Below are 18,641 nucleotides of genomic sequence, written 5' to 3'. Positions count from 1 at the left end.
CACCTTGCCCTCAGAATTTGTGGGAGCGCCATCACTTGAGACTTTCAAAAAGAGATTGGACTGTCATCTGTCAGAAATGGTGTAGGGTCTCCTGTTTGGATGGGGGGGTTGGACTAGATGACCTACAAAGTCTCTTCAAACTCTGGTTATCTGTTATCTGTTTTGACATGCAATGTCATAAAACAGCATCCCAAGAGAAGGTGTTGAAACACTTTATGTCTAGGATGTGAGGTTTAATCATCAGGATGTGATATAGCTAATGAAACCAGAGAACCTTTTGTCTTTTCCAGATATAGGAAAGGATATAAAAATGAATTCCTATAATTAATGTTAAGGGGATCATTTTGCTTTATACAAATAATGTTTTTCTTCAAGATGATGTTCAGTCCATTACCTGCCATGAATTTTGAAGCCTCAATCTTCCTTTACTTGCCACTGACCATTGGACAGATGTGGATGAAATCAGGGCATGCAATGCATGTGTTGCTGCATAGACAGAATTATAAATACTATAGCTGTGACCAGTCATACTCTTTTCAAAAAAGGTTACAGGAAGATCTTCCAGTTTCTCTTCTCCTGTGCAAATATCACCAACTACCTCACCTACATTTGAAGTTTTAAATGCACAAACAAAGGATTGCTGCCAAAAATCCTTGATAAATCCATCTTCTGTCATGGAAGGATGTCTACTTTCAGAAAATGTCTGGAATCCCGGTGGGTCATTGGCATGAATTGTGAAAGACAGAGCACCATTCATTATGTCACTATCCCAATTTCTTTGAAATACATATGAGTTGAGCTCCATTTGTGCAGTAAATACCCACACTTTACCTTTGACAACATCTGTTATGCTTTTTCTTGATAAATATGCTAGCCATCTCAGCCTTACCATAGTATCAGATTCTCCAAAAAATATCAGAACATTAGCATTGCTATCCATAATTTTATCATGTATTTCTGCACCTTCATTGAACAAGTCATAGATTTCATGAACTGTTGTTATTTCACCAATTCTCTCTATATATGAAAAACAGATGTTGTGCTGAGACAATAAGGGAACAATTGTTTCTATAACTCTTTCTCCATTATCATTGGCCATCACAATTATCCCAACCCATGACCATCTGAAATGGAGAAGCAGAGACAGAATCCCTTCATATTGAAGTCTTTCCAGTGGAGTCATCTGGAAGAAAAGAAGTCCTGGTGTTTTATAATTCATGATGGGGCTAGAGCCATAGACAATCTGCATATGGATTGAGAACAAAAGACAGAGATAAAGAGAGTCACATTTCATAGTTATTTTCATGCTTTTAAAAAACATGACATACATTCATACAGCAACACAAGAAATGCTTACATGAATGAGCAAAACATAGCATTGCTGAAGTTAGATTGAAAGGACAGAAAAGAGAGATAAAGCAAGATCAGCTGCTAGAGAGATAGTAGAATGCAAACAAGTATCCTCCTTAATAGGAAAGAAGAGAAGAAAATGGATAAAATGTGACATTTTAGAGAAAATTCTGACTATCTTCCTGAAGAGATTGTTTACACCCAACCTAATCTCTTTAGTCACAAGTACTCATGTTTTGAGCAATTTTAAATGCAGTGCAGTATTATTGAATGAATGAATAAATGAATGAATTGTATTTTATGACAAATAGCTATGTCTGTTACAACTTATGCCTTAATAGTAATAGTAATATTTATCAATATTTGCTTGATTTATTAATATTTGCTTAATTTATTAATATTTGCTTAATATTTAAAAAGCAAATCTTCCCTCCTGTTCCTGCATTTAACTAATCTTCATTCACTCATAAATAAGATAGATGAACTACTTTTAAATAGAAACAACACAGACTTTTTAAATTTAGCAGCCCTCTGCTTCATTGAAATGTGGCTGAATGACTCAATTAATGATAGCTGCTTGCAAATTACAGTATTTCAGATTAAATCAGTATTGGATTGAGGAGATAAAGTAAAAGCTACGGGCTTGCCTTGAATTACCATTGTCCAGAACATCCCCCTTCCCTTTTCTTTATTGTGAATTTGGATTGCAGATTCACTTCCATGAAGAACTCTAAATAGGGAAAATCCTGAATCAAATTTAATATTAAAGGGGCCCTTGATTCTGCAGAAATCTTTGCAGATCTTTCAAAAGCTCTTGGCCTTTGAAATATTTTGGACAGTCTTACCCCAGACTTCTTTTGATATTTCCATTTTTCATTATCCTTTTTTTCATTGTTGCATTACTTGTGTTTTTATTATTTACAGTCTATTGTCCATAGTTTTTGTTGTATATTTTCTACATAAGCCTCCAAAAGCAAGTGTGGTTGCAAAAAAACATTTAATCAATAAATAAAACATTCATTTTCTATAGGAGCTGTAATTGGTGTACACTATCCTTACTTCTTCATTCATCTTTTCTGTAATTTCTTTTGTATCTAATTTGTGTACACATCTCTGGAATAATATCATTGTCATCAAAGTTTAGGTGACAATATTTTTGTGAAACTAAATTATGCTAAAAAACTTTTTGGTATTTGGCTTACATAGTTCTTACATGACTGGAAATATTTAAAAGCCATGTAATCAGAAAAAAAATTCACATTTTTCATTCATACCAAAGTAGTTTGCTGTCTTAGATTAAATTTCTCTAACTTGTTATTGTCCTTCTTTTTAAAAAAGGGTGTGTGTGTGAAAGGATTTTAATAGAGAAGAAGCACACAAAGTACAATGTTATTTAAAAGAATCCCAATTTCTACCTCTAATTTACCAAATAAAATGGAAAAGTTCTAAAAAGTCAGGTATGCTCTCTTTCTTACCTGTGGGGTCTTATAGATATCCAAGAGATCTGCAATGGCAATGGAAGTTTTGGAGTCTAGTCCGCCAATCACTGAGATCAGATGATTCTGGATACCACAGATATAATTGGGAGAAAAGTTTTCCATGTTGTAAATGAGTAACATTGTAGCATGGTATGTTTTCTGTGCATTGATGTAACTGTCATAGATGTGGAAGCCAAGAGTGACATTGGATAAGATCTCTGAGTTTTCATTGATCTCCTGGACTGCAAATGCCAGAGCCACGATATTTTGGTAATATTTAGGTACTAATCTAAAATAGAAGATAAATTCAATGTCAGATAAATATTTAAAAGTTTTTTAAATAACAAACACATGAATTATTGCATCTCATGTTATATGTCTTAGAATATTTTTATTAGTATGTATATGACACTAATGCAGTGAAGGTTTTATAAAGCAGTTATTTTTTACAATATAATATATGGAAAAAGTAGTCAATATTTTATACATGTCTACTAATTTACGCAAAACATTGTATTTTTCCTTTATTTTTAGAAATCACTCTTTGGTTCTTTGACTGAATAATATATTATATATTAATGAAAACTATTTATATCACCAAGATATGAAAAAATGCCACATTTTATTACAATTATCTCAATTGTATATAAATCAAAAGGAAGAAAATCACAAGGAAGAATGTGTAAAATTTGCAGAGAAGATGCAAACGATTAAACTTTACCAGACCTATCTATATAGAAAAATAATGATTTAAATGATTTTCTCCTGGCCCAGACTTATCATTAAACATTGGCAGAGTAACATTATGAATTATGATTGAATTATGAATTAGTAGCAGCTTATACAGTTAGAATATGTGGAACTAAGCATAAAATCCTTACATAAGCTCTTCAGGCAATGGTGATGGTGGAAGAATGCTGAACTCTGGGATAGCACGCAGGAAAGCAGCTAGAGTAACAATGCCACCCACAATGACATCACCTGGCTGATGGTATATATGATATGGATCATGAGGACTTTGAACTTTACATTGGATATTATATGACTTAGAAAGTATGCAATTAAATAAAGCTAGTGAGAATATTATTAAAGTTAACATTGTTGGAGAAAAGCCAATCTTTCCCTGACTTCTTTGATGACAGTGATTTTAGTATTCTGGTAACAAAAGGTGGTTATAATGCAAACCTTAGAAGAGAATAGTTTCCACAAACTGTGTTGTAGAATTGAAGTATTTTTAGTCTACTTGAAAAAGTTGAGACATTTATAATATTCTCCATGAAATTCTGTATCTGGTTGAACATAAACTACAATCCTTTCAAAAGTAAATAGGCATGCAATTATTTCATGGAAATCCTAAGAGAATGTAAGGAAACATGTTTTGATTGATGGAAAAGATTTCTATCTCATTTGAAAAGAAGACACTTAAAATGGACAAGATGTATTCTTAAGAAAAAAAATACAATTCTCCCTCAAGTTTGTGCTCTCCAAAGAGATCAGCTCTAGATTTTTGCTGTCTGTTGAACATGCTATACTAGAGTGATGTTGCTATAACATTGCTGTCCAGCATGATCATGAATGTGACTCTAATATTTGGACATTAGCATAACTGATAAATCAGGGAAGTATGGGAAATATGCAGGGGACTACCCCAAGTGTTGTGCCTCCAAGGTTTGAACCTGGTCAGTCAGCAGATGTAGGCTCGAATGATGAAGATCTGGCATTGAGATTCGAGCCTGCATTATTGAGCAACATTGAAAGGAGTCAGGGGGAGGAGGAGGACTTGACCCTGAGAGATGAACCTGATCTACTAGAAGTTTCAGAGGCATCTTCCTCTTCTGGAACTTCCTCCCTGATTGCACCGCAGGTGTTAACTGTTAATCAGGAAAGTATGTCAGAAGCTTCAAGCGATGAGGAAACTGCCGGATGCTGGCTTAATGCTAGGACTAGGAGAAGATTGAGATGTCAATCACAATTAGAAAAGAGACGTCAAGCCAAGGATTAATTAAAGAGACTGACATGCCCCTTCAAGGGATATATAAGGAACATGTTAACGCCCAACCCCCACTTGAAGCAAAGTGTCTTTTGGCTCGGTTTGAAGAATGCGTGTTGATTTATGGACTTGCCAGACAGATTCCAGGAAGACTGCCAAGGATTGAATAAACAGAAAGTAATTGACTCTTTCATGTCTGGGTTTGTCTATTTGTGCATTTGAACTTCAGAACTTTGGATTCTCACCTGTGGATACAGGTGAGACAGAACACCCAAGGCTCTGTTTTAGGCCCAGTACTCTTCAACATCTTCATCAATGATTTGGACGAGGGGATAGATGTGGAAATCAAATTTTTAGATGACACCAAGCTAGCAGGAATAGCCAACACTCCAGAAGATAGGCTTAAGATACAGAAGGATCTTGACAGACTTGAACATTGGGTGCTATCTAACAAAATGAAATTCAATGGTGAAAAAAGTAAGGTTCTATATTTAGGCAAGAAAAATCAAATGCACAGTTATACTGTTATGTCTGTGGAACTGGTTGGAGTTCCCAACCAGGTCTGCTGTTTGAGCGGGAGCACCAGCAGCTCCCATTGGTTGGCTCCATTTGACAGCCGGCTATATAAGCCGGCTGTCGGGCAGACCCAGCCCGTTGTCGCCCGCTGGTCTGCGAGTTAGCTAGCAGACACGACAACCCTTTATTCATTGCAATAAAGCCTGTTAGTTGTACGCTCTGGTCTCATGCCTCTTCCTTACCATTGCTCTACAACACTGGCGACAAGGATGGGATGGTCGAAGGCTAACCAGGCGCGTTATTTCAAAGAGCTGTAGTCACAGAGAGAGAAACCAAGGGCGTTGTAGCCGCAGCCGCCCCGCGCTCGCAAAGAGTGCGAAATTCAAACTGATACTGTTTGAGCTGATTCGCTGAAACGAGCCACAGGCACAGCAGCCGAGGCCGCCCACGCTCACCAAGAGCGCGATTTTCAAAAAGAGCTTAGCAGCCCAGAGAGACAACCGCAGCCGCGTTCTTTTAAGAGCGCAAATTCAAATAGCGATTTGAAGCAGACGAACCTGTTTCCCTTCCACGATGAGCGCGAATACAGCATTCCCTCCATTCAAACCAAACGAGGAAACATGGGACTCCTACAAAAATCAATTCAGCCATTTTCTTGACGCCATCGGTCTAGCCGACACTACGGAGCATAGGAAGAAGTCCTATTTCCTGAGTTACTGCGGAGCCACCGTCTTCGACACTGCCACAGCATTAGTCGCACCCCGCGCCATCAGAAGCGTCCCATGGGATGAGCTACAGGACATACTTTCAAATCACTATTCGCCCAAACCGTCCCAAATAGCCATGGAGGAAGCCCTGGCTACTGAGCTCTCGGCCCAGTCAGCAGCTGAAATTCAGGGAAATCAATCTAAACCCAGCACGCACACTGTCCATTCCGAAGAGGTAATCAGTGAAGATGACCCCACAGACACGTCTGACATTAACTGCCTAAATCATCAGAAGCCTTCACAGGTAGGAGTGGGGCAAAGAAACAACTTCACCCCCAAACAACCTCCCATGTGCCTAACCTGTGGAGGCTCCCACCCTAGGGCATCCTGCAGGTTCAGAAACGCTATCTTCCTGAACTGCCAAAAGAAGGGTCACATCGCTAGAGTCTGCCAAGCAGGGCGATCCTTACCTCAAAGACCTCCACCACCTTCTAACTCCCAAAGGCAAGTGGTAGACTGCTATACCTGCTACCACGCTAACCATACTTCCCAAACCCCTGATAAAATTAAAATTTCTGTTTTCCTAGAAGGTAAACCCTGCAGGATGGAGGTGGACACGGGATCCGCGCTCTCAATCATCTCCTGGGATACCCTGAAGAGGATCCAGCCCAGGCTGTCAAGGAAACAGCTACAAAGATGCCACCTGACGCTACGAGACTACCAGGGCAAGAACATTCCTGTCCTCGGGAAAGGCAAGTTCCTTGTTCAATTCCGAACCTTTAAAGGTCATCTGCCCCTAGTGGTTGTTAATGGTACCCTCCCTAGTCTATTGGGATTTGATTGGTTTCCTTCTCTCGGCCTTAGTGTAACCGGGATCCATGCTGTCTCAACTTCTGATGTAGATACACTATTTTCAGATTTTTCCGATGTATTTAGCAATGAGCTGGGTTGCTATTCGGGCACCCCTATATCATTTTCAGTAGACCCCCAGGCAATCCCTCTTCGTTTAAAACCCCGGAGGGTGCCTTTTGCCATCCGTCCGAAATTGGACGCAGAACTAGACAAACTACTTAAGCAAGGGGTGCTAGAACCCACTGATTTCGCTAAATGGGAGACCCCCATAGTCACCCCACTCAAGAAAGATGGCAGTTTGAGAATCTGCGTGGATTACAAAACCACACTCAACCGCTATCTGCAGGTCAGCGCTTACCCTGTGCCCGTTATTCAGCATCTGTTACACACTTTTGAACCCGGCACCATTTTCGCCAAGTTAGACATGTCCCAGGCATACCAACAGTTCCCTGTCGATGAGCAGACAGCGGAGTTACAAACAATAGTCACGCACAGGGGGGCATTCAAATGTAAGCGCCTACAATTCGGGGTCAGCGTAGCCCCAGGCATTTTCCAGTCACTCATGGAGAGGATTCTCCAGGGTCTCCCAGGAGTGGTCCCCTACTTCGATGACATTTTAGTCTCAGCCACGAACAGACCCCAGCTCATTCAGAGAGTCAGGACAGTGCTAGAGAGGTTCAGGCAGCATGGCCTCAAACTTAAGAGGGAGAAGTGTGCCATCACCACTAGGCAGGTGGACTTTCTGGGTTATAGAATAGACGCCTCTGGCATCCACCCCATTGAATCCAAGGTGAAGGCCATCCATGAGGCACCCACACCTACCAACAAGACTGAACTACAAGCCTTCCTGGGACTTTTGAATTTTTACGCCTCATTCCTCCCACACAAGGCATCTGTCGCTGAACCATTACATAGGCTACTAGATAAAGACTCACCCTGGCACTGGGGACCCAAGGAAGCCGATGCCTTCAAATCAGTCAAATCGGGAGTTGGGAGGAGCTTGCGCCGTGACGATACGGTTTGCAATCGAGCTCCTCGATTGCAGCCGATATCTTCGTTACCGGCCGGTCCAAACGGACCTATGCTGTCCCGTAGGGACAGCTATTGTGAAGAGCGTATCCTGTGGACTCCGGGGACATCGCAAAATCCCTGGATGACCCGGGAGAAGCTCTTTTTGCTGGCAGCGGAGAGGCAGCCCCCATGCTGCTGAAGTCGGGGCAGCTCCAGAAAGAACGGGTCTGAAAGAAAGTCTGTCGGTTGGGTGAGAAACTTTTATTTTAACTATTTTTTTTTTGAGTTTTGAAAGTTCACTCTGATTATTAGAAGAAACCTGTGTGATTTTTTTTTTGACAAAACTGATTAAGCGGCGTTTTTTCCAAGGGAGACGTCAAAGCGAGGCTTTACTTGCTTTTTTTTTTTTCTTTGCTACCGGACTTCATTGTTATTTACTGGATAACTGGACTGTTCCTTTTTATATTAATATATTTTACACTCCCTTTGGATTTTTCATATTCTTTCTTTTTTTTAAGGCTAGAGGCTCCCTTTGTTTACTTTTTCTTTTTGTCTTTTATATATGTTTATATATTTCTTGTGGGCTTTTTTTATTTTAATTATGCTGTTCTGAGAGGAGGGGGGAAAGTGAGAACTAAGAAACTTTGTAACACTGCCAACTAGAGGCTTGAAAATATTTTACTTGAACTGGAGAGAGATGTGAAAGACTCCTTCTCAAAGGACATTTCCTGATAAGATAGAGGAAAGAGCCCTGTAGAATATTATTACAGGTGCCTTTCTGGATTCTTGACTATAATTAAATATTTATGGTTCAGCTTTGAAGTTTGTGGGAAAGAGAAGGGAGTCATAATTAGAGCCTTGGACAACTAAGCAGAGTGCAGTGTATTGTTGCCTACTTTTTTTTTCTAATCTTTTTTTTAGTTCCGCCACCCCCTCCACCAGCATTAATCTATATTTTTATTCTAGTAAGGTTTTTATTTTTAAGTTTGATTTATTTGCAAGGGGAAGCCTTTGAATTTTTCATTTTTATTTTATTTTGATTTATTTTATTTTATTTTCCTTTCCATTGGGACTTTTGCTTTTTTTTTTAATGTATATCAATGGACTATCTTTTCTTTTTCTTCTCAATTGAGATTTTTTTGGTTGGATTAAGGTGTGGAATTTGAAGAAACTTATTCTTTTTGTTCTTTTTTTTTTTTTTTTTTTGGCTTTAGTCTTGTTTATTATTATTATTACTGGGTTTTTATTTTTATTTTTATTTTTTCTTGTGGATTACTTTTTAATTGGATTAAGGTCAGGAAGAACTTGAAGAATTTTTTTTTATTGTATTTCTTTTGCTTTTTCTCTTTCTCTTTCTCTTTTTTCTTCTTTTCCCCTTATTATTGGGTTTTTTTTTAAATTATTGGCTTCTTCATTTTGGATTATAATTGGCCACTCTTTTTTTCTTTTTTGGACTAAAATTTGAAAGAACTTGAAGAGCTGGAACCATTTAAAATGAGTAAGAAACTTATATCTTCGGGTGCCTCTGTCTCTACTTCTGCCTCCCCACCATCTGGACAGCGTTCAATTCAGACAATGTTAAAGCAAGATAAAGAAAAAGAACAAGAAAGAGTAACCTTACAGATGATTATGCAAGGAATTCAAGATCTTAAGATAAAAACAGATACCATTGAACAAAGAACAGGGAGGACGGAGGAAAAAGTGGAAAATATTCAACAGATGATGGCAAAGTTTGAGGAGAGACTTCAAAAAGTTGAAGAAGGAGGCAAACGAAGAGAGGAGAAGATTGGAAATATTGATAATAGATTAACAGTGATTGAACAAGAAAAAAGTGGGATGCTGAAGTGTGAGATGGATAGGTCAGAATTTTATCTTAGATTTCAAAATATAGAAGAAGAAAAAGGACAAGATTTGGCTGCGATAATGATAGGAATTTTGGCGGATGCCTTAGAAATAACAGAAGAGAAGATGATGGATGGAATAGATGAGATATATCGAGTTTTTACAAGATATGCAATGAGAAATAATCTGCCCAGAGAAGTTCATATTAGATTTACTAAAAAATCCATGAAGACACAAATTTTACAAGTGGCAAGAGAGAAGATATTGAAATATAAAGGTAAAGAAATTTTGATCTTAAAACAAATACCCAGAAGAGTGAGAGAGATGAGAAGAGAATATCGATTTCTGACCAAAATGTTATTGAAAAAGGAGGTGACTTACAGATGGCTGATCCCAGAAGGATTGATGTTCACGTGGCAGGAACAGAGACATAGAATTGATTCAATTGAGAAAGCAGAACTGTTCTACGCAGAATTTTTTGGAGGGAGAGAAGGAGAGGCAGAAAAGGAGGTTTTATTAACCGAACCTCAAGAGGAACAAATGGAGATTGGAAAAGAAGAAGGTGCAGTAGGTGGACAGGTGGATATTAAAGATCAGCATGAATCAAGACCCACGAGAGTGGTTAAATCTAAATATAAAATATAACCATGGAAGAGAAAAAACTGATTACAATGAATATAAATGGACTGAATTCAGCTGCTAAGAGAAGGAAGATTTTTCATAAATTAAGGAAACTAAAGTTTGATATAATTTGTTTACAAGAAGTACACATTAAAAAGCAACATGAACAATTGTTAGTACAACCAAAATTAGGGAAATTGTTTACCTCTTTGACTCAATGTAAGAAAAGAGGGGTGGTTTTATATATCAAAGAGGCTATTCCAGCAAAATTGATTTATGCAGATGAAGATGGGAGAATATTAATGGTGGAAATAATAGACAACAATAGAAAAATACTTTTGACTGCAATTTATGCCCCGAATGATAAACAGGAAGAATTTTATAAAAAATTACATACCAAGATGGCTGGACTGGACTATGTTAATATAATTATGATGGGAGACTTCAATGGAATCGTGGACAATAAACTTGATTATATTGCAACAACAGCAAAGTATAATAGAAAAACTCTTCCTAAGTCTTTTTTTAAAATGATAGATGAATTAACTCTAAAAGATATATGGAGAGAAAGAAATGTTAAACTTAAGCAATATACTTTCTATTCAAATAGACATTTATCATGGTCCAGACTTGATATGATTTGGATCTCAACAGACTTAATATCTAGCGTTCAAGAAGTAAATATTGAAACAAGTACTTGGGCTGATCATAATCTGTTGACAATTAAATGGAAGGGACAAAAAAAAAGATCGAGATGGACCTTAAATAATACTATTTTAAAGGAGAAAGAATTTGTACAATGGATGGAGAAAGAATTGGCTTTTTTTTTTAAAGAAAATAGAAAAGAAGACACTTCAATACAGAATGTTTGGGATACAATGAAGGCTTATGCCAGAGGCTTGATAATAGACTATACAAGAAAAAAGAATATTAGGAAAAGACAAGCTTTCAAAGCCTTGGAGGATGAATATAAAAGACTCGAAAAAGAACTGCAGAAAATGCCACAGAAAAAAGATGTTAAACTGAAACTGGATATAACTAAACATAAAATGGACTTAATAGAGAAAGAAGAACTGGCACAGAAAATTAGGAATGCTAAACAGAATTATTTTGAAGATGCAAATAAGCCAGGTAGATGGCTAGCATATAAGTTGAGAAAGGAGAAAGAGTCGAGGAAAATATTGCAGTTAATAGATGACCAAGGTCAAACTTGTCATGGCAGCAAAGAGAAAAAAGAAATTATTCATGATTTTTACAAACATTTATATAAGAAAGAAGATATTGATGAGGAGAAAGTTAAACAGTACCTGCAGAATGCAAATTTACCTAAGATACCTAAAGAGATTGAAGAAATGCTAGAAAGTAATATAACAATGATGGAGTTAAGCCAAGCACTTAAGAAACAAAATAACGGAAAAGCACCAGGTCCAGACGGGTTTCCTGTAGAATTTTATAAAACCTTTCAAGAATCACTGTCTATTCCATTGTTAGAAGTTATGAATGAAGTTATGTTAAAAAAGATGATACCTAAAACATGGTCAGAGGCCTATATTACACTTATTCCAAAAGAGGAGGCAGATTTACTTCAAATTAAGAATTACAGACCGATTTCTTTATTAAATGCAGATTATAAAATCTTTGCTTCAATATTAGCAGAAAGACTTAAAAATATTTGAATAATTTTATTCATCCAGACCAAAATGGGTTCTTGCCAAAGCGACAAATTAGAGACAACATGAGAGTAATTCTGGATACTTTGAATATTATGAGGCGCATCCTGAAAAGCAAATGGCTTTGATATTTTTAGATGCTCAAAAGGCATTCGACAACGTGAATTGGAGATTTATGTTACTTTTAATGGAACAGATGGGCTTTGCTAGAAGATTTATTCAGGCAATAGAAGCAATTTACAATGAACAAACAGCTAAGGTAATGATGGAGGGAGAATTTACAGATCCTATTAATATAAGAAAAGGCACAAGACAAGCCTGTCCTCTTTCTCCTTTGCTATTTGTATTGACTTTGGAAGTGTTGAACAGAAATATAAGAGAAGATAAAACTATAAAAGGAATGAAAATTAAAAAGGAAGAATTTAAATTACAAGCCTTTGCAGATGACCTAGTCTTTATCTTGGAAGATCCTATAGAAACAGCCTTGAAGTTGTTGGAAAAGATAGAGGCATATGGGGAGGTAGCCGGTTTGAAAATAAATAAAGATAAAACAAAGATCTTGTCAAAGAATATGTTGCTAAGACAAAGAGAAGAACTGGCAGAATTGTTAAAAATCCAAGTTACAAACAAGGTTAAGTATTTGGGGATATATTTGACGCCAAGATGTAGTACATTAAAGGAGAACAATTATATTAAACTTAAACAACAGATAGCCCAAGACCTGAAGAAATGGGAAAACCTACAATTGTCATTAATAGGAAGGATTTCAACAATTAAGATGAATATTTTACCCAGAATTTTATTTTTGTTTCAAACAATACCAATTAGGCTTGGAAAAGACTATTTTGAGGATTTAAATAAAATTGTTTTGAAGTATATATGGCAAGGCAAGAAAGCAAGGATAAAGTTAAAGCTTTTACAGGATGCCAGAACTAGAGGAGGGTTTGGCCTGCCTAATTGGGAGTTGTACTATCAAGCTGCAAATTTGATGTGGGTTAAAGAATGGATAACATTAAGGAAAACTAGATTGTTGACATTAGAAGGTCATGATTTGTTGTTGGGTTGGCATGCTTTTTTATGGTATAAGGGAACCAAAACACAGGGGTATTTTAGAAGACATTATATATGGGAGTCTCTGTGGTTAAATTGGGAGAAGACAAAAAAACAATGTTATTTGAAAATTCCAGTTTGGTTATCGACGATAGAAGCGTTTTCTTACCCTATAATTTATAAAAAGGAACAAACAGTTAGCTATGGGGAATTACTAGATGAAAAGGGTGAACTTAAATCGATACCAAAATTAGAGGAACAAGGTATACAGATGAATTGGTTTTCATATTTGCAAATACACTCAAGGAAAACCGCGGCGGTGTAGCTGTGGTTGTCAGTCCAAGCTGGCAAAGCTCCGTCGCAGAAGTTAAGCGCCTCACAGAACGACTGATGATAATCGTCGTAGCGACCAAGAGGCAGCGCCTACACATCTTGTCCGCCTACGCCCCTCAGATCGGATGTCACGAGGAGGAGAAGGATACCTTCTGGGAACTGCTCGACATCCAACTCAGGCAGATCCACACGAAGACGACATCATCATCTCGGGCGACCTGAATGGTCATGTAGGGCGGGACAAAACGGACACCAGTGCCACGGTGGGCACGGCACAGGCGATACGAATGAGAATGGCCAGAGGATCCTGGACTTTGCTGACTCCATGATATGACCATCACGAATACCTGCTTCATTAGGCGAGAATCTCAACTCCTCACCTACCATAGCAGAAACGGGAGCCACCACACACAGATCGACTACATCATCGTGCGACGAAGAGCCGCTAAAAACGTGCTCAACGCCAAGGTGTACCCGCATTACGAGATCGAGCAGTCAGCACAGGCCGCTGATGGCGAAGATCAGGATCAGCAAGCCCAAGACCAGGATTGACAAAAGGAATGCAGACCAGCCACGAATCAAGTGGTGGAACCAGAAGAAGATGGCGGGACCCCTCATCAAACCGGAGCAGTTCCCGCAGATGGTCGACGGGCCACAGGAAGCGTGGTCCATGCTGAAGAGCACTGTTCACACTGCCGGCTGCCAACAGCTTGGTTGCACCAAGCCAGGACGGAGACGCATCGAGCGAGATACATGGCTCTGGACACCGGAAGTACAAGATGCCGTACACCTGAAGAAACGGCTCTACAAGGCCTTTCTTCAGGACAAGACCAGCGAGAAGCTCTGCGAATACAAGGCGGCCAAAAAGGCAGCCAAGAAAGCAGTAGCGAAAGCCAGAAGCTCCCACTACGATGACATCTACGAGAAGCTGAACACGCGAGAGCGAGAATGAGATCTACCGCCTAGCCAAACACAGACACAGGAAGACCCTGGACATTGACCAGTTTCATGGGATCAACGATGAAAGGGGAAATTTGATCGTCAACCCCAGAGACGCTGCGGAGAGGTGGCGGCAATACTTGAGAAGATCTCCACCGAGGAGTTCCCACACCCACGAACCCCGCGAGGTGACCCAGTTGAAGGCCCAGTCTCAGGCATTTATGCCAGCGAGTCGCCGATGCCATCAAGGCCATGAAAAGCGGTAAGGCAACAGGACCAGACGACATCCCTGCCGACTTCTGGAAAAAGGCACTACCGGGCTCGGCATTGTGGCTGTGCGAGCTGTTCAACAACATCGTCTCCACGGGGAAAAGTGCCACACGACTGGTACCGCAGCACCACTGTTCCGATCTGGAAGGGAAAGGGCAGCCCAGCGGACTGCTCCAACTACAGACCGGTCAGGTTACTGTCACACACTATGAAGATCTTTGAACGCGTCCTTGATAAGCGCATTCGGGACATCGTCGACATCAGCGTCAACCAGGCTGGATTCATCAAGAACTGCGGCACCACCGACGCCATCTTTGGTGTGCGGATGCTGATGGAGGCTCACAGAGAGAAGAAAATCCCGCTCCACACTGCCTTCCTAGACTTGGAAAAGGCCTTGACCGAGTCCCAGCACGATCTCATCTGGTACGCACTGCGAGATCACGCGTGCCTGAGCTGCTCGTACAATGGGTCCAACTCCTATACAGATGTCACAAAGCCGTGTAAAAGCGGCAGCTGGGATATCAGAGGAGTTTAATATTACCGTCGGCGTACACCAGGGCTCTGCTCTCTCACCACTGCTGTTCATTCTGGTGATGGACACAATTACACACGACCTGTACACGCCCGCCCCATGGACGCTGCTCTCACGCCGATGATGTGTTCCTGGCCAACCTGTGCAAGGCTGAACTCGAGCACCGAGTCCAACAGTGGCACGACCGCCTCGAGCAGTTCGGGCTCCGGCTGAACCTAAAGAAGTCCGAATACCTGACCACTGATAATGAAATGACAGGCTCCATCCACGTGAACGGGCAGGAGCTACCACGCGCCTCCACCTTCAAGTACCTGGGAACTACTCTTGGGGAAGAAGGCCTACTACAAACTGAGGTGGCAGCCAGGATCAATGCAGCGTGGGGCAAATGGAAGTCCGTCACGGGCCTCTCTGTGACAAGAAGATGCCGATGCGCCTGAAGGCGAAAATCTATAACTCTGTGGTGCGCCCGTGGCCATATACGGCGCAGAGTGCTGGCCGACGACCAAAGAAGCGAAAGCAGACTCCAGATAATGGAGATGCGAATGCTCCGATGGTCGGTAGGCCTCACCCTACTCGATCGCGTCAGGAGCGAAGAAGTGCGTGAGCGGTTCAACGCCGTGCCCATCCCCACGGTCATGAGGCAGTCCCGGCTACGATGGTTCGCCCACGTGAGCCGCGCCAAGGAAGAATCCATCATCAAATCTGTAATGAAGGTGACTGTCGGAGGAGTGAGACCGCGTGGTAGACCTAAACAACGCTGGATGGACACGATCAAGACCGATCTAGAGATCGCGAAGGCAGACCCGACACACGTGGCAGACAGAGAGGTGTGGAAGCAGTACTCAAGGACATTAGCGGACCTCGCCCGAGCGCGAGACAAACGCTGAAGAAAAAGAAGAAGAAGAAGAAGAAATACACTCAAGGTGTGATGAGGATTCCAAAACAGAGGGATTTTATGATAAACAAACTGATTTAGATAAGATTTTGATGGGTACTGATGAAAAGGTGATTAAAAAATTATATGGTTACTTATTGGAAATTAAGCTGGAGGAAGAACAAGTTAAAGAAACTATGATTGCTTGGGGGAGGAATTTTGGATATGGGATTGACTTAGAGAAATGGCAGAAATTATGGTTGCAAAACTATAAAATGACAATGTCTACAGCCTATAAAGAAAACTTGTATAAGATGTTTTACAGGTGGCATTTTCCCCCGACAAGAATAGCAAGAATGTTCAAGAACAAATTGGAAAAATGCTGGAAATGTCATCAGAAACCTGGTTCATACTACCATATGTGGTGGACTTGTGAGGATGCTAGAAAATATTGGACTAAAATCCACATGTGGTTGGAAAAAATGACAAAGAAGCACATAGACTTGAAACCGGAGCTTTTCTTATTGGGAATCTTACCAGATGTTTATAGTAAAGAGTTGAAATATTTGATTGTAAATGTATTGATCATGCGCTAGGATTGTATTTGCAAAAAATTGGAAAATGAGAAAATTCCATTGCAGGAAGAAGTTATAAAGAAAATATTGGAATGTGCTGAGATGAGTAGATTGACTTTTGAAATCAGAGAGCAAGAAGATAAACAATTTTATATAATTTGGGATCTTTTCTATCAATGGCTGAATGATGAAATACAAAAATAGAATATTTAGAATGTTAGACAATAAGGAATAATATTGATTTTACTTTTCTTTTTTCTTTTTCGGTATTGGATATTATATTTATATAATGGTTTCTTTTTCCTTTTTTCTTTTATTTAGGATAGAACTGGTACGATTATATGATTTGTTTTAGAATAAATTACTCAAAATATAGTTATCTCATAAAGGCATGATTGAATAAAAGTATAGTCAAATTTCTTTTTCTTTAATAATGATATGATGATATATAAGTTTGTATTGACAATAAGAGTTATTATATAAGGTAATTGTTATTGTGACTATGAAATGAATGCACAAAACTGATGAACCAACCGACTCACTGTCTGTATATAAATACGGGAGAGCTGATGTTTTTATGTTTTGTCTGTTTGTTTGTGTGTTAAAAAACAATAAAAATTTTATAAAAAAAAAAATCAGTCAAATCCTTACTCACATCAGAAGCAGTCCTAGTTCAATTTGATCAACGTCTTCCCTTGGTCCTGGCCGCTGACGCATCCCCTTTTGGCATTGGGGCTGTCCTGAGCCACAGACTCCCCAACGGTTCCAAGGCACCAATTGCTTTCTTTTCCAGGACTCTTTCTCCTACCGAGAGGAACTATAGCCAGATCGATAAAGAGGCCCTGGCCACTGTGGCCGCAGTTAAGAAGTTCCACGAGTTCTTGTTTGGCCACCACTTTGAGTTAGTGACTGATCACAAACCTCTTTTGGGACTTCTGTCTGGAGATAAGCAAACTCCGCAGGTACTTTCACCCAGAATGACCAGATGGACTTTGTTTCTGGCCGCTTACTCATTCAAGTTAGTGCATCGTCCTGGCAAGACCCTGAGCCACGCCGATGCCCTTAGTCGCTGCCCCCTGCCAGTCCCAGTCGAAGACCCAGCGCCCATCCATGCCATTTTCGAGGTCAACGAACTCAAGCTTCCAGTGACAGCCGAGGACATCGCGGTGCACTCGAAAAAGGACAAAATCATCGCCCAGGTTCTGGACTGGGTGGGAAGGGGGTGGCCGGAAACTCAATGTACAACTGATTTTGTCCCCTTTAAAACCCGCCAGCAGGAGCTGTCAAAATTACAAGGTTGTCTACTGTGGGGAACAAGAGTGGTCATCCCTGCATCCCTGCGAGTACCCATCCTGAAGGTGCTTCACGAGGGACATCCGGGCATCGTGAGAATGAAGGCCCTGGCCCGCAGCTACGTCTGGTGGCCCGGTATGGACGCTCAAATCGCCAACTGAGTAAGCTCTTGCCAACCTTGCCAACAAACCAAGGCCGCCCCTCAGCTGCCACGCCCACCAGATGGGAGAGTGCTAACGCCCCCTGGTCCCGCCTGCATGTCGACCTGGCTGGGCCTGTGCATGGCAGGACCTTCTTGGTGGTTGTGGATTCATACTCCAAGTGGATTGATGTAGCCTTACTTCCCACAACCGCCACCCAGGCAATAGTGAAAGCCCTAACTCGCTTATTTGTCACCCACGGGCTTCCAGACACCCTGGTCTCAGACAATGGCCCATAGTTCACATCATGTGAATTCAGCATGTACACTGCCAACTTGGGCATCAGGCACGTCCTTACAGCACCATTCCATCCCGCTAGCAACGGGATGGCAGAGAGAGCAGTTAGGTCAACCAAGGAGGCACTCGCCAGGTTTGGCCAGGAGGATTGGCACTCTAAACTGTCTCGTTTCCTACTCAGCCAGCACACAACACCTGCAGTACCACCAACAAATCTCCTGCCGAGCTTTTAATGGGGAGATGTCTCAGAACCACCCTAGACAGGCTACACCCCCACTATTGTCCAGACACCCCTTTAGGG

The 18,641-nt window shown here is 40.5% G+C and overlaps 1 protein-coding gene across 1 annotated transcript in view; it reads right to left on the bottom strand.

Moving 5' to 3' along the window:
• Positions 1-382: 382 nt before the first annotated feature.
• LOC148124239 (vomeronasal type-2 receptor 26-like) overlaps positions 383-18,641 on the bottom strand; it is a 40,034-nt gene continuing 21,775 nt past the window's right edge. Inside the window, exon 3 of the mRNA XM_087917234.1 lies at positions 383-1,243. Coding sequence (XP_087773360.1) covers positions 383-1,243 — 861 coding nt within the window. The remainder of the gene's footprint in view (positions 1,244-18,641) is intronic.

This window comes from Pseudonaja textilis, chromosome Z (genome assembly GCF_049901715.1).
Source record: "Pseudonaja textilis isolate UNSWEBS1 chromosome Z, rPseTex1.2, whole genome shotgun sequence".
NCBI classification, from domain to species: domain Eukaryota; kingdom Metazoa; phylum Chordata; class Lepidosauria; order Squamata; family Elapidae; genus Pseudonaja; species Pseudonaja textilis.
Note: the sequence above shows the minus strand (reverse complement) of the source record. Positions and strands in the feature narration are given on the sequence as shown.